At 42.9% G+C, this 15165-nt stretch overlaps 1 protein-coding gene across 1 annotated transcript; it reads left to right on the plus strand.

Moving 5' to 3' along the window:
• The first annotated feature begins 7190 nt into the window (after window positions 1-7190).
• Window positions 7191-11394, plus strand: LRRC10 (leucine rich repeat containing 10). The gene has a single exon (XM_003927786.4). The coding sequence runs from the start codon at window positions 7260-7262 to the stop codon at window positions 8097-8099; it is 840 nt and encodes a 279-aa protein (XP_003927835.3). The 5' UTR covers window positions 7191-7259; the 3' UTR covers window positions 8100-11394.
• The last annotated feature ends 3771 nt before the right edge of the window (window positions 11395-15165 follow it).

The following is a 15165-nucleotide window of genomic DNA, read 5'->3' on the forward strand; positions in this document are numbered from 1 at the left end:
ACTTCTGTGACCCCAAAATATGCATGGGGATTTCCCCCCAGCAGCCAGCAAGGGAGCAACGTTGCAGTGGAAATCAGCTAGGTATTCTCCAATTCAATTTCGACTCTGCCTTCCTGGTGAGAGTATCAGATCGCACGGGTTGAGGGTTCAGTCCCCAAAACTGCCACCCCGCCTTCAGACACCAGTCACAAGTCCCAGCCTCCAGAATTTATGATTGATCAGCTTCAAGTTAAGGTTCCCACGACCCCCCTCCAGGTTCAATTAGCTTGCTGGAGCAGCTCGCCAAACTCAGGGGAACACTTGCAGTTACCGGTTTATTATCGAGGATATTACAAAGGATACAGATGAAGCGATGTATAGGGCGAGGCATGGGAGAAGGGTATGGAGCTTCCTGCCCTCCCTGGGCGCAGCCCCCCAGGAACCTCCACGCGCTTAGGGCGGGTGAGCTCCCCAGACCCTCTCCTCTTGGGCCTTTTATGGAGACTTAACTGGACAAATGATTGACAATCATGTAGAAATGAAACTGGACAAAAAGCCTCTGATCCAAACCCAGCAAGACCCATCTGTTTAGATTCTTCTTGGTCTCTGTTCAGCCTTCTTTCCTCCAGAGAATAAGACAAAACCCTCTCTAGAATGAAAGTCTTACGATCCACAAGCAGATTTGAGTCCTGAGATTCTACTTCCTCAGACCTGCTCTTCGCACCTAAAGTGCCCCAACATTACAACAAAGAACTATGGCAGGGGCTGTGGGAGTTATGAGCCAGGAGCCGTGATGAAAACCTGTGTATACAGTTATAATATCACTAATGCACATTGTTTTTTTCTTTGGGATGTAGGTGTGTGCACTTGAGTGTGTTTCCCATTTGGCTTAGGCTGTTTTGAGTTTTTCTGGGGGTCACCTTGAATTATTTTATTCCCAATGATGCTGGTTTCTTATGGGGGCTAAAGCCAGTGGGGAGTAATTCATCATCAGCCCGTCCCTCCTCCTCCTTCCTCACACACGCTCTGGGAAATCCCTACCCACACCCCGGCCCCTGGATCACATCTTGGGTAGATTGTACAGCCTTCTTGACACTTGGGGGTATTAAAATTTTCAGTCAAATGTACGTCAGAATTTTAGTGTCTCATTCAATACTTCTAATATCTCATTCAATTTAAAACTTCTTCTTTCTCCCAGGTGAGGCCTGGCCTGTGGCGTGAGGATCAGCAACTGGGGAGAGGGTCTCGGGCTGAAAACAACACAGCTTGCTGTTTTCCTTCCATGCTCCACACCTTCTCCCCTGGCCCCTGCTCCTAGACCCTCCAGGCTTGGGCGCAGAAGGAGGGCGAGGCTGTTTCACTCACAGATCTTCAGGCCCTTTCCTCAGGGTGCTCTCATGGGTCATTCAGAGACACCCTCCAACCAGGGCGCTCCGCACTGCACTCCTCAGGGACAGCGATGCGCTCCCCGCCAGGCTGCCGCCCTGCTCCGCGCTGACCGCCAGCATACAGCCAGCTGTCACCTGAAATCTCCGTCTTGTTTCCTTTGCTGGGGCTGTTGGTTTCTGGATTCTGCGTCTTTCATTTTGATAAAGCACTTCCTTGAGTAGCTTTCTGAGAATTTGTGCCTTGGAGGGAGACTTTCTGACATCTTTTCTGCTTGAAAAAAAAAAAAAAAAGAATCATTCTATGTCCTACTTTGACTGGGTCTGAGATTCTATACTGGAGATTATTTTACCTTAGACCTTTGAAGGCATTGCTCTGTGACCTTCCGGTTTCCAATAGTGCTACTGAAATGCCCAATGACATTCTCGTCGCTAGCTGTGTGTGTGTTCGCTCTGTTGTCTTCCAGCCAGAAAGCTTTAGGCTCTTCCTTCCAGTGTCCTGAAATTGTCCAGTGGTGTTGGCCTTTTTCAGTTATTGTGCTATGGAGTTCACAAGTTCAGTGGTGCGATGTCCACTCACTGCAACCTCTGTGTGCTGGGTTCAAGCAATTCTCCTGCCTCAGCCTCCAGAGTAGTTCGGACTACAGGTGCCCGCCACGAAACTCAGGTAATTTGTATATTTTTAGTAGGGACAGGGTTTCACCATGTTGGCCAGGCTGGTCTCAAACTCCTGACCTCAGGTAATCCACCTGCCTCAGCCTCCCAAAGAGCTGGGATTACAGGCATGAGCCACCACGCCCAGCCTATCTCTCTGTTTCAATTTAATTAATTTTATTTTTGAGACAGGGTCTCACTCGGTTGCCCAGTCGGAAGCATAACGGCATGATCATGGCTCACTGTAGCCTCAATCTCCCAGGCTCAAGCAATCCTCCCACCTCGGTCTCTCAAGTACCTGGGACTACAGGCAAGTGCGCCACCATGCCCAGTTAATTTTTTAATTTTTTGTAGAGTCAGGGTCTGTGTTGTCCAGGCTGGTCTTGAACTCCGCTCACCTTGGCCTCCCAAACTGCTGGGATTACAGGCATAAGCCACCACACTCAGCCTTTTCTTCAACTTTTGATGAGATGTTCTCAAGCCTTCTATTGTATTTTTTTAATTTTATTTTTTGAATTGTGAGAAAATATGCATAAAATTTGCCATCTTAACCAGTTTTTAGTGTTCAGCTCAAAAATGTTAAGTATGTTCACACTGTTGTACCACCAATCTCCAGTCTTGGAAAATGAAAACTCTATGCCTGTTCTCCTCTCTCCCCAGCCCCGGGTAACCACCACTCTACTTTCTGTTTCTATGAATTTAACTACTCTAAGTACCTCAAATAAGTGAAACCATGCAGCATTTGTCTTTTTGAGACTGGCTTATTTCACTTAGCATAATGTCTCCAAGGTTCAGCCTGCCTTTTTAAGGCTGAATAATATTCCACCGTATGTTCAATAACCGTGAAAGCTCAGCACGGTGGCTCACGCCTGTAATCTCAACACTTTGGGAGACCAAGGTGGGCAGATCATGAGGTCAGGAGTTCGAGACCAGCCTGGCCAACATAGTGAAACCCAATCTCTACTAAAAATACAAAAATTAGCCAGGTGTGGTGGTGCACACCTGCAGTCCCAGCTATTCAGGAGGCTAAGGCATGAGATTCGCTTCAACATGGGAGGCGGAAGTTGCAGTGAGCCAAGATAGTGCCGTTACACTCCAGCCTGGGCAACAAAAGGAGACTCTGTAACACACACACACACACACACACACACACACACACACACACAAATCCTGCTTTCTTTTTGTTTGGATATATACCCAGAAGTGGAACTGTTGGATCATTTTTAATTTTTTGAGAAACCACCTAGCATTTTTCTTTTATTTTTAACTGTGCTTTTTTCATATGTTATTTCTTTATTCTTTTCTTTTTTTTTTTTTCAAGATTGGGTATCGCTCTGTTGCCCAGGCTGGAGTGCAGTGGCACAATCTCGGCACAAGCTCTGCCCCACCGGGTTCAAGCGATTCTCTTGCCTCAGCCTCCTGAGTAGCTGGAATTACAGGTGTCTGCCACCACGCCTGGCTAATTTTTGTACTTTTAGTAGAGAGAGGGTTTCACCATCTTGACTAGGCTGGTCTTGAACTGCTGACCTAGTGATCCACACACCTCAGCTTCCCAAAGTGCTGGGATTACAGGTATGAGCCACCACACCCAGGCCATATCTCTATTTCTAAGAGCTCTTTCTTATTTTTAGAATATTTCTTTTTTTTTCTAATAGCATCCTACTCTTTTTATGGATGTTATGTCATCCAAGAAGGCACAGTATTTGGAACACAGACTATAGGGCAAGATGATCTGGGTTCAAATCCTAGCTTGTTCAGGTTGTATGAACTCCTTGTTCCCCGATTTCTTTCTTTATCAAGTGGAAACAATAACAGCACATACATTTTAGGATTATTGTAAGGATTAAATGACCTAATAATACCATATCCAGCACATAAGCACTATAGTTAACGCTCTGAAAATATTACAGTACAGTTTATTATTTCCTTCTATTCTCTTCATTTTTTGGTCTTGATTTAAAAAATTCTCCTTACTTCAATCTCTGATTTTCACGTAAGAGATCTTCTTCAAGTGTTTTGTTATCTAAAGTGCTGCATGGAAGGTCCGTTTGGTGGCGCAAAGTCTTTCACCTTGTGTGGTTCAACAGGAACTCACTGTGATAAAATCATATTCTGTGAGATCAGGGTTTATCTATCTTGCTAGTCACTTGATTGCCTGCATCTAAAGCATAGTAGATGTTCAATCAATATTTGATGTTATCATTAAACCTCTCTGACTCACACACAGTTTTCCCATCTGAAAAGTAAGGTAAAGTGTATCTATCGGGCTGTTGTTGTAAGAACAGATAATATACGTAAGACACCTGGTAGCAACATTATTACCATTATCATTTCTAGGGATGATATTAGGGCAGCTGCTTCATAACCATTTGTGTCACCACTGACCATGCTAAATATAGCAGCAAAGCAGAGTTGACAGGTCAGTTATTTTAATACAAATAAGCAAGTAAGAAGAGGGCTCAAGATAATAGCCCTTGACATTCAATGTGTAGAAAGTCCAGGAAGAACACTGGCTTCAGTCGTGACCTGTGAGCAGAAAGTGGGGATCTCTGCTGCATCACCAAATGGCTCTGCAGAATCCCCGTTAATGAGGGGCTCCTCAGCAGCGTAGTCTGTGGCACGCAATTCAGCAGCAAAGTCACTGGACAAGGAGCGAGGGTGTGCAGGCCCCTCACCCACCCTGACATTCTATTCAGAGAGCAGGCAGGCTGATGGATTGGTTGTTTCTGGACTAGAGTTTTCAAATTTAAAATCATAAATGTTTCTAGTTTAAAAATATTCAGCTAGGTGCAGTGGCTCACACCTATAATCCCAATACTTTGGGAGGCCCAGGCAAGTGAATCACAAGGTCAGGAGTTTGAGACCAGCCTGGCCAACAAAGTGAAACTCTGTCTCTACTAAAAATACAAAAATTAGCCGGGCATGATGGCGCACACCTGCAATCCCAGCTACTCAGGAGGTTGAGGCAGGAGAACAGCTTGAACCTGGGATGCAGAGGTTGCGGTGAGCCGAGATCTCACCATTGTACACCAGCCTGGGCAACGAGAGCGAAACTCCATCTCAAAAAAAAAAATTCAAGAGTACAAAAGAATGTAAATGGAAAAGTCAGCATCCCTATCACCCACAAACCTTCAGGTAGATTTTCCAGAGTTAATCACCATTATTTCTTACAGATATTTTTATGCACACACAAAGACATATATATATTTTATCACAGATGGGAATCATAAAAAACTGTTCTGAAATTTGCTTTTTTCCTTCCCTATTTATTTATCCAGAATAAGTTCCCGTATCAGAAAATGTGGATTTACCTCCTTATTTTTAACAACTGCTGTAGGTATAAAGTAATATAACAGATAAGCCCCCAATCTAAATGACTTCACATAATTCATATTTATTTCTCATTTACCTCAGTCTAACTGGGGATCAAGTGTGGGGGAGGAGGGTAAGGAGATGTTTTGCTCATCAGGAATCCAGGATGACCACGGCCCTGCCACCTTCAACATATGACTTCCACATACTTGGTGGCTCCTAAAGTCACTCTGGGTGATAATATCCAGCCAGCAGATGGGGAAGGAGTGTGGAGAAGGACAAAAGGTTTGTTTTGCAATGAGCCAAGTCTAGAGGTGACATCTAACACTTCTGCCCACAGTACTTCCATTGACCAAAACAGGAAGAGTTTCTCCTCTAGATCAACACTAGTCTCCTGGCCTGACAGCTGCTTGCCTGGAACAACTGGACATTATGGAAGGGAAGTGCACACCTTTCATAGGTGGTCAAACATACCTGACACAGGTGCCCTGTAGGAATACATTCGAATTTATTTAAGATCCAGAAGGCTAGCTTTCTTCTCTTCCTTCTGCTTTTTATTTATGTTGTCAATGGCAAGTTTTTAAACTGTGGAAAGATAAAATCTGATAAGAACAAAGACACAAGAAAGTAGACACCTGTAACCATTGCTGATGGGAGCGTGTACTGGTTTGGATTTGGTGGGGTAGAGAGGAGCCCTCAATGAAAAACCTGTAAACGATGCGTATCTGTGATCCAGCAACATCTTTTTTTTTTTTTTTTTTTGAGACGGAGTCTCACTCTGTCACTCAGCCTGAGTGCAATGGCTCCATCTCAGCTCACTGCAACCTCTGCCTCTCAGGTTCAAGCAATTCTCCTGCTTCAGCCTCCTGGGAGCTGGGATTACAGGTGTGCACCACCCCACCCAGCTAATTTTTATATTCTTTAGTAGAAATGGGGTTTTACCATGTGGCCCAGGCTGGTTTGAAACACCTGGGTTTAAGTGAGCTGCCTGCCTCGGCCTCCTAAAGTGCTGGGATTATAGGCATGAACCACTACACCTGGCCTGATCCAGCAACACTTCTAAGGACGGTTTCTAAAGAAATGAGTGAATCGCTGCTCACATCAGTATGCGCGCGGATGTTTATAATAGTTGTGCATTGTAAACAACCTAGATGCCTAACCACAGAGAACTGTTTAAATTACTGTAATCTCAGCATTTTGGGAGGCCAAGGTGGGAGACTGCTTGAGCCCAGGAGCTCGAGATCAGCTTGGGCAACATGGTGAAACCTCATCTCTATAAAAAATACAAAAATTAGCCGGCCATGGTGGTGTGCGCCGATAGTCCCAGCTACTCAAGAGGCTGAGATGAGAGGATCGCTGGAGCCAGGGAGGTCAAGGCTGCAGTGAGCCAAGATTGCACCACTGCACTCCAGCCTGTGTGACAGAATGAGACCCTGTCTCAAAAACAAAACAAAACAAAAAACCTCCTAAAGTGCAATTTAAAAAAAACAAATGATTATTTGTAGCAAAAAAGGCTAGAGGACACAGTCAAATGTGTACAGTGTTTATCTCTGGGTAACAGAACTATGGGTGTTTTTCATTTTCTTCTTTCACACCTTTATGTAATGTGTCAATATTTTATCATTAGGAAAGAAACAGCAAAGCTATTTTCAGCTCGAAATGAAAAAAAGTTGATAAAGGGGATTGGGGCTTAGGTGATTAAAAGCAAGCATGAGTCAGACATGGCCTCCCAGCCCCTGCCGGTCTGTTGCGCTGTCGCAGAACACTCAAGTTGCTATCGGAAGCACTTTTCTCTGTCAAAGTGACTGGCTTTTGTCACGCAATCCCCAGGTTATAATGGGAGAGTAGGATAGGCCCAAAAGCAGTCAGCTGAGCCAGCCCTGCTGGGTGAGTCAGTCCTCTGGGGCTCGCCATGCCCCTGACCTCCGCATGGGAAACACCATCAGGGCCCTCGTGGCCTTCATCCCTGCTGACCGCTGCCAGAACTATGTGGTCAGGGACCTCCATGAGATGCCGCTGGACAAGATGGTGGATCTGAGTGGGAGCCAGCTACGGCGCTTCCCCGTGCACGTGTGCTCCTTCAGGGAGCTGGTCAAGCTCTACCTAAGCAACAACCACCTCAACAGCCTGCCTCTGGAGCTGGGGCAGCTACAGAACCTGCAGATTCTGGCCTTGGATTTCAACAACTTCAAGGCTCTGCCCCAGGTGGTGTGCACCTTGAAACAGCTCTGCATCCTCTACCTGGGCAACAACAAACTCTGCGACCTCCCCAGTGAGCTGAGCCTGCTCCAGAACCTCAGGACCCTGTGGATCGAGGCCAACTGCCTCACCCAGCTGCCAGACGTGGTCTGTGAGCTGAGTCTCCTTAAGACTCTGCATGCCGGCTCCAATGCCCTGCGTCTGCTGCCAGGCCAGCTCCAGCGCCTCCAAGAGCTGAGGACCATCTGGCTCTCGGGCAACCGACTAACCGACTTCCCCGCTGTGCTGCTTCACATGCCCTTCCTGGAGGTGATTGATGTGGACCGGAACAACATCCACTACTTTCCCAGCCTGGCCCACCTGTCGAGTTTGAAGCTGGTCATCTATGACCACAATCCTTGCAGGAACGCACCCAAGGTGGCCAAAGGTGTGCGCCGTGTGGGGAGATGGGCAGAGGAGACCCCAGAGTCTGACCCCAGAAAAGCCAGGCGCTATGCTTTGGTCAGAGAGGAAAGCCTTGAGCCACAGGCACCTGCCCCACCTCCTCCACTTCCTCCTACCGATTCCTGAGGAGCTTCAGTTGCAAGTCAATGCCAAGGACCCAACTGCGGCATGTTGAGGAAGCCTCTTTATTGGAGTGAAAAGGATGGTGCTGGGTCCTTCGGGGGTGGCTCTGCTATCAGAGGTCAATGGAGAGAGCCAGGTGGAATGTCATAAATCACACTGAGAAGAAAACATTTCTGGCCGACAGCACCTCTTCCAGAGCGGAGTTGTGTGCCAGTGATGGCATGACAATCCAGAGATCATAATTTCTTTGCAAGAAAATAGCTTCTCCATGCAGATATTTTGAAACACTGAAGAGCAAAAAGACCTGGGACACTGAATTCCTGCACTCCCCAGAAGTGACTGGTCATGAGGCTCATGAGCTCTTCAAATAAGGTATTTGTCATAGAACTCAATATTCTGGTGGTCTGTCCCTTGGCAGGACATATTTTCTTTACTGTAAATGACCATAAACAGTATCAATGTATCATTGATTGAGGCCACTGAAAAGAATATTTCCACTTAGTCAATCAGTAAGATTCACAGAAAAAAGTTGTTATTGCAAAGGCTCGAGATGAAACTCTTTCCCTAGCAGTTTAGTGCCTGCTGAAAAGATCCCTGATGGACAATACCTGTTGGTGAACTCCAGCTGCCCCTTTTATTATTCTTAGAGACCAGGTTTCATTCTGTTGCTAGGCTGGAGTGCAGTGGCACAATCATGGCTCATTGCAACCCCAAACTATAGGGCTCAAGCCTTCCTCCTGCTTCAGCCTCCCAATAACTGGTACTACAGATGTGAGTACCAGGTTGAGTCTTTAATTTTTTTGGAGAGATGAGGTCTTGCTATGTTGCCTAAGCTAGTTTGAAACTCCTGGGCTCAAGCAATGCTCCTGCTTCAGCCTCCCAAAGTGCTGGGGTTATAGGCAAGAGCTACCACACCCAGCCTTCAGCTGTCACCTTAAACTTGACAGTGATTCATGCTGGTTTAGTTCATTTTCCCTAAAAGGTTTGACCCAAGATCTGCTCCCAACAGTTTACTGTGACTGACGTTGGAAGTCATCTGGAAGACAGAATCTCCGTGGCAATGCGGTCTCATTAAAGTCAAGCCTTGTAATGTCTGGCTCTCTCCCTGGAGCAAAGCCCTTCTGTTTATTCACACTAATGAGCCAGAGCTGAGCTAAACTGAATCCCCGTGCTTGGAGGAAAACCACATTTCCAGAAGCATATTAGTTTAAAGACGGTAGGTGAGAAATGTGTTCACTTGAAACAACTCCTTTGAAATTTGAATAGCAAGCTGTAGTGTATATAAGAAGTCTCTGCCTCTTTAGCTAGTATATCTGCCTTTGTTTCAATGTGTTTTGATTTTTATAGACTGTTTTGACAGTGTATAAACGGAGGTATTTTGTTTTGGAAAATATGTAAATTGTGAACTTCTCACAAATATATAAACTTTAAAGAAATTGTTGTCAGTGGGTGATTTAATAATACAATTCTTTATGTACTTGAACCTTTTCGGCAAACAAGGACACAAAAAGTGTCATCTTAATGAAAACACAGGACTGAGTTTTTAAAAGAACCTTTTCCATAAAAGCATCTTAACCCAGCAAAGTTTGGTTCCAAAATGACGTTACACAGCAGACTTATTTTCATGTATGTCTTCCTACCAGAAATATTTCCCGCTAACCAGAGCAAGTTCCATGATTTTGCCTAATTCCTTCCTATCGCCACCTCCCATCTGCACAGCATTTGCAACCCATTGACCAGACTACCAAAAAAGGCCCCTTTAATGATTTAATGTAATAGGTTTAAACTTTTAGGTCAAACATATTCAACCCCTTTTGAAACAAGTCCAGATTTCTGTTGGACAGTGAGGATTTATCTCATTTCTAATGACTGAAGCCAAATTATACTCAGCTGATGCTAGAAACTTCTGTCAACAGAATTTGCATTCTAAGCTTAATCTATAGCAAGGTTTATAGATTGCTGACTTTCTTTTGACCCTGCTTCCCCTTCCCAAGATTAATGGGCCACCTTTTCCCACGTAGTTGCAGACTATAACCATAAAACAGAGTGAAGCCAATTGATCCACACAGAGTTCTCATCTAATGAGCTAACTGGTCTGAATCAAGTCAAATTACAAACATTTTGGCCCATAATCAAGCTGTTCTCTTCTAAAACAATCAATACTCAACAAACATTTCTCAAACAGTATGGTGAAGTGTTTGCTACTGCATTTGCTTTCCGAAAATGTTTTCACTGTAGTTTTCAATCAATTTTATAAAGCATATAAATGCATACTTACATTTCTGTAATCCTTCTGTTTCCTAGAAATGCTGGCATAGTTAGAACGTAAAATAAGAAAATACTGAAGCACCAAATGTAACCTTTTTCTTCCTGATTTTAAATCTTGAAACTCAAAGTGTTAATGCATCAAAGGGAAAATATCTTTGAGCTTACATAGGATTTTAGATTCCATAAATAAGAGTGATGACAACTGAAATCTTTAACATGGAATCAATGGAAATGAATCAGCAACCAAGTTTACTTCTTTATTTTCTCCTAAAATGCAACATCTCTAGAGTTAGTAATTTTACACTTTAAAGTGGGTTTGTGCCCTAAAAATAAACTGAACTCAAATGAAAAGCACATATCCAACACAGCGACCCAGAAACAATGTAGCATATTGGCTAAGAACATGGCCCTTTAGACTCCCTGGGTTCAGATCCCACACTTAACCACTTATTAGTCAGTTATCATCTGTGTGCCTCAGTTTCCTCATCCGTAAAATGATAACAGTTTCTACAGGCCACTGTAAGGATTAAACCAATTACTTGTATAAAATGCATAGAACAGCGCCTGGCATGTGGCAGTGAGTGTTTATATAAAATGTTCTTTTACTAAGTATTACACCATGCAGCACAACACCTATATTTACCATAAAGACAAGTGTAATTTTTTGCTTTTTTTTTTTTTTAAAGTGGCATGATTTGAAGAAGAAAATAAAATGTGGCAATAGACCAAAAAAGCTGTTTTCCCTTCAGCAAAATTTTCAACCATAATATCTGAAGTCCTGAATATAAAAAATATAACCAGTTTGGTCAAATGCTTCTGGCTTACCAAAATAGGAAAACACAGACATGATTACCAAGAATTAATTTGCAAATTTCTAAATTAGTATACTTTAATCCTTCCCTATTATTCTAGAATTAACTTAATCATCAAAGTCCTTGAAAACATGGGACTATTCCTTGGCATTAAACCGTTTCTTAAGGGGCAGAAGGCATGTGACTGAACATATGGGTCCTGTTAGAAACTTTTACTCTGGCTTTTGACTGTTTTTTTTTTTTTAAGCATACTACTTGTCATCTCAGTACCATAGAAAGGATACTACCAATATTGTTTAAAAACAAGGTATACATGCTTTTCTCTCCTTTGACTGTCCACTTCTGGCAAACACTAAGTAGGTCTTATCATTGAATCATCAGTGCCTTGCACAGTTCCACCACACTTCTTGAAGGTGGGAGATTTTATCATGTACCCAGCCCATAGGACAGGAGGACAGACTGACACATGTAGCACTGCTAGAGGCCAGGTACTTCCTCGGGTTCTTGTTTAATTCATGTCATCTTTTCAATACTCTTTTGAAAAGAGCTGTTAACATACTGCTCACAATTTTAAAATCACAAATTTGAAATCAGGGTTATCTTCAGTCTTCCTATTGAGAATCTGACTGTAGTAATTCTGATTTTTAAAGAGGTTAAATTCTCTTCATATGTCTATTAATCTAATATGCTAGTAGGGTACAAGGCAAACTTATAAAGGGTTTTGTATTTTGTTGACTTCTATTATTCAGAGTCCTAGCAACAAACTGCATTCAGCCCATGTGATTACATGGAGAGACGTTAGTGAAGATAGGATGAAGTGGGGGGGAAAAACAAGGTAACAGCGACCCAGACAGTCGCAATAACACCAGCTGTTATCACCTGTAAGACTGAACAGGGTGAAAAAAAAACGTTTCCCAAATCCATTAAGAGCTGAGAGCCACCGCAGAGGTACTGCCTAACGAAGATGTAGTAGCAGGTCTTGCAGGGATGCAGTTACCTCCAGAGACACAGAGCAAAGGCAGAAAGAAGATAGATTCTGTCTCCCCATCTCTTGCTAGTGTATCCTCAGTTAAAGCACTAGAAAACCAATCCACAGGGAGCTGTGAGCAAGGCAGCTAGCAGGGGTAAGTCTGCACAGCCTTGGCGCAGGCAAAGACTGGATTTGGGGTTGAAGAGTATAAAATATCAAACCCAAATTATCCTTCCTCAGACAAAAACTGAAGGTTAACTAGGATAGATTTTAAACTCCTAAGCACTTAAGACAAATTTCTATGCAGTAACAATTAATTTATGTTCCAAATTTATATTTTCATGTCGCAAGTCTGGTGAAAATAAATTCACTGCTTCCATACTTGCTATTTCTGGGTTTAAAAAAAAAGCTCCATCCATCACTCATACACTGTTGGTGGGAATGTACATCAGCTCCACCTTTATGGAAAATAGTATGGAGACATCTCAAAGAAATAAAGATACAACTATCATTTGACCCAGCAATCCCACTACTGTGTATCTATCCAAAAAAAATCATTTTATCAGACACCTGCACTCGCAGCACTATTTACTGTAGCAAAACCACAAAGCCAACCTAAGTGTCCACCAAAAGTTGACTGGACTTTTAAAAATGTGGTACATATACACCAATGGAATACAACACAGCCATGAAAAAAGAAAAACCAATGTCCTTTGCAGCAACACAGATGGAACTGGAGGCCATTATCCTAAGTGAACACAGAAGCAGAAAATCAAGTATCACATGTTCTCACTTCCAAGTGGGAACTAAACAAAAGTGACACATGGATATAAATATGGGAGAAATGGACTCTGGGGACTCCAAGTAGAGGGTTAGATAGGGGTGAAGGTTGAAAAATAACCTACTGGTCTGGTGTCCAATATCTGGGTGACAGGTATGCTAGAAACTCAATCCCCACCATCATACATAATACCCATTTAACAAATCAGCACATGTAACCCAAATCTAAAATTGGAAAAACTCCATCCTAAAACCATTAACAAAAGCTAGGTCTAGGTCATACTTAACTCTGAAACTGAAAAGATTTTAAAATTTGTGAACCTGACATTTTTCTAAAGACAACAATCTGTAAGGGCTAAGGGTTTTCAAAGATATGAACTTGAAGGCAAGGTATGGCTATATTCTTGAATATAGTAGTTAAGTTTCCGTATTTTTACCTTTCTAAACTTTACTGGCCAATCCTAAGGTCTTCGGAGAAAATGTGCCTAAGTACCCTTTCAATTTATGACCTAACTCCATGCCATCTGTTCCCTCAGGATAAACTCACTTGTCCCACCAAATCCTTTGTGGGTTCTGTCATACGCACTCCTGCTCCAATCTACCTCAGTTGTGAAGTGTATTACAACTGTGTGAGAAAGCACTTAAAAAATTACACAGCAGATGGTATTGCTATTCAGTGTAATTCTCTTTGATAATACATTTTCTAGTTTTAATCCTATCTACAAGGTATTAAAATATAACAAATTTTTAGATGTCTCAAGTTCTCCCCTCCCCCAACAAAAAAATTTGGTCTATCAATATTTCTTTGAAAATCCTTTGCTCTTTTATGTCAATGTCCCTCTTAGCACAGATGTCCAATAAAAACTCCACCTACTGTTGGGTTCTTACTTGTGTATTCTGCTACATACTGAGGCATTAACAGCCTCCAAAACTAGAGTTGCCTTTAAACCAGTGAACTCAGTCCGTACTTAAACCCGTTCTCATCTCTTATCCACTTACCCCAAACAAAAAAATCCTTAAAAAAAAAAAAAAAAGCCCAATCAATAACAATACTTAAGTCTAATCATAATCTTCTTTAGAGAATTATTACCACACAAAGCATTGGAAAGAGGTGCTGAGAACCAGCCTGGGCAGCACAGCAAAACCTGTCTCTACAATTAAAAAAAAAAAAAAATCAGCCAGGCATGGTGCCATGCACCTGTAGTCCCAGCTACTTGGGAGGCTGAGGTGGAAGAATCGCTAGAGCTCAGGAGGTAGAGGCTGTAGTGAGCTGTGATCGTTATCACTGCACTCTAGCCTGGGTGACAGTGAGATCTTGTCTTGGAAAAAAAGAGGTGCTTAGAGGACATCATCTTGCAACAACATTTAAAACATGACGTTTTCAAGCTTAAAAACATTGCGTAACATAGAGACCAGCCAGGCCAACATGGCAAAACCCCATGTCTACTAAAAATACAAAAACTAGCCAGGCATGGTGGCAGGCTACCTACCATGTAATCCCAGCCACTTGAAAGGCTAAGGCGAGAGAATCATTTGAAAACAGGAAGTGGAGGTTGCAGTGAGCCAAGATTGTGCCACTGCACTCCAGCCTGGGTAACAGAGTGAAACTCCATCTCAAAAAAAATTTTTTAATAAAATAAAAATAAATACATAACAGAAAGCATCGCAATCTTTTCCAATGCAAGAGAAAGTACTTAGGCTACACCAAATTAAATGAGTACCAGTTTATACCATTTTCGCTACACCAAATTAAATGGGTAGTAAAACTTAATACTTTTTTTTTTTTTGAGACGGAACTTCACTGTCACCCAGGTTGAAATGCAGTGGTGCGATCTTGGCTCACTGCAACCTCTGCCCCTGAGGCTCAAGCAATTCTCCTGTCTCAGTCTCCCAAGTAACTGTGATTCCAGGCACCCACCACCATGCCCAGCTAATTTTTGTATTGTTAGTAGAGACAGGGTTTCTCCATATTGCCCAGGCTGGTCTCAAAGTCCTGAACTCAAGTGACCCACCCACCTCGGCCTCCCAGCATGCTGGGATTACAGACGTGACCCACCGCGCCGGGCCATGATTGAGTGTTCTTATGGCCCAACCACAAAACCAAAAGATTAACATATGGTATGTTTATCATATTTGACTTGGGCTTAATCAAGGTAATTATTTCAAAAATGTAGATGGTCAATCATTAATTTAGCTGGAAAATGCTATACTGAAAATAATCATTAATTCCCATTAAGTA

This window comes from Saimiri boliviensis, chromosome 7 (assembly GCF_048565385.1).
Source record: "Saimiri boliviensis isolate mSaiBol1 chromosome 7, mSaiBol1.pri, whole genome shotgun sequence".
Taxonomy (NCBI): Eukaryota; Metazoa; Chordata; class Mammalia; order Primates; family Cebidae; genus Saimiri; species Saimiri boliviensis.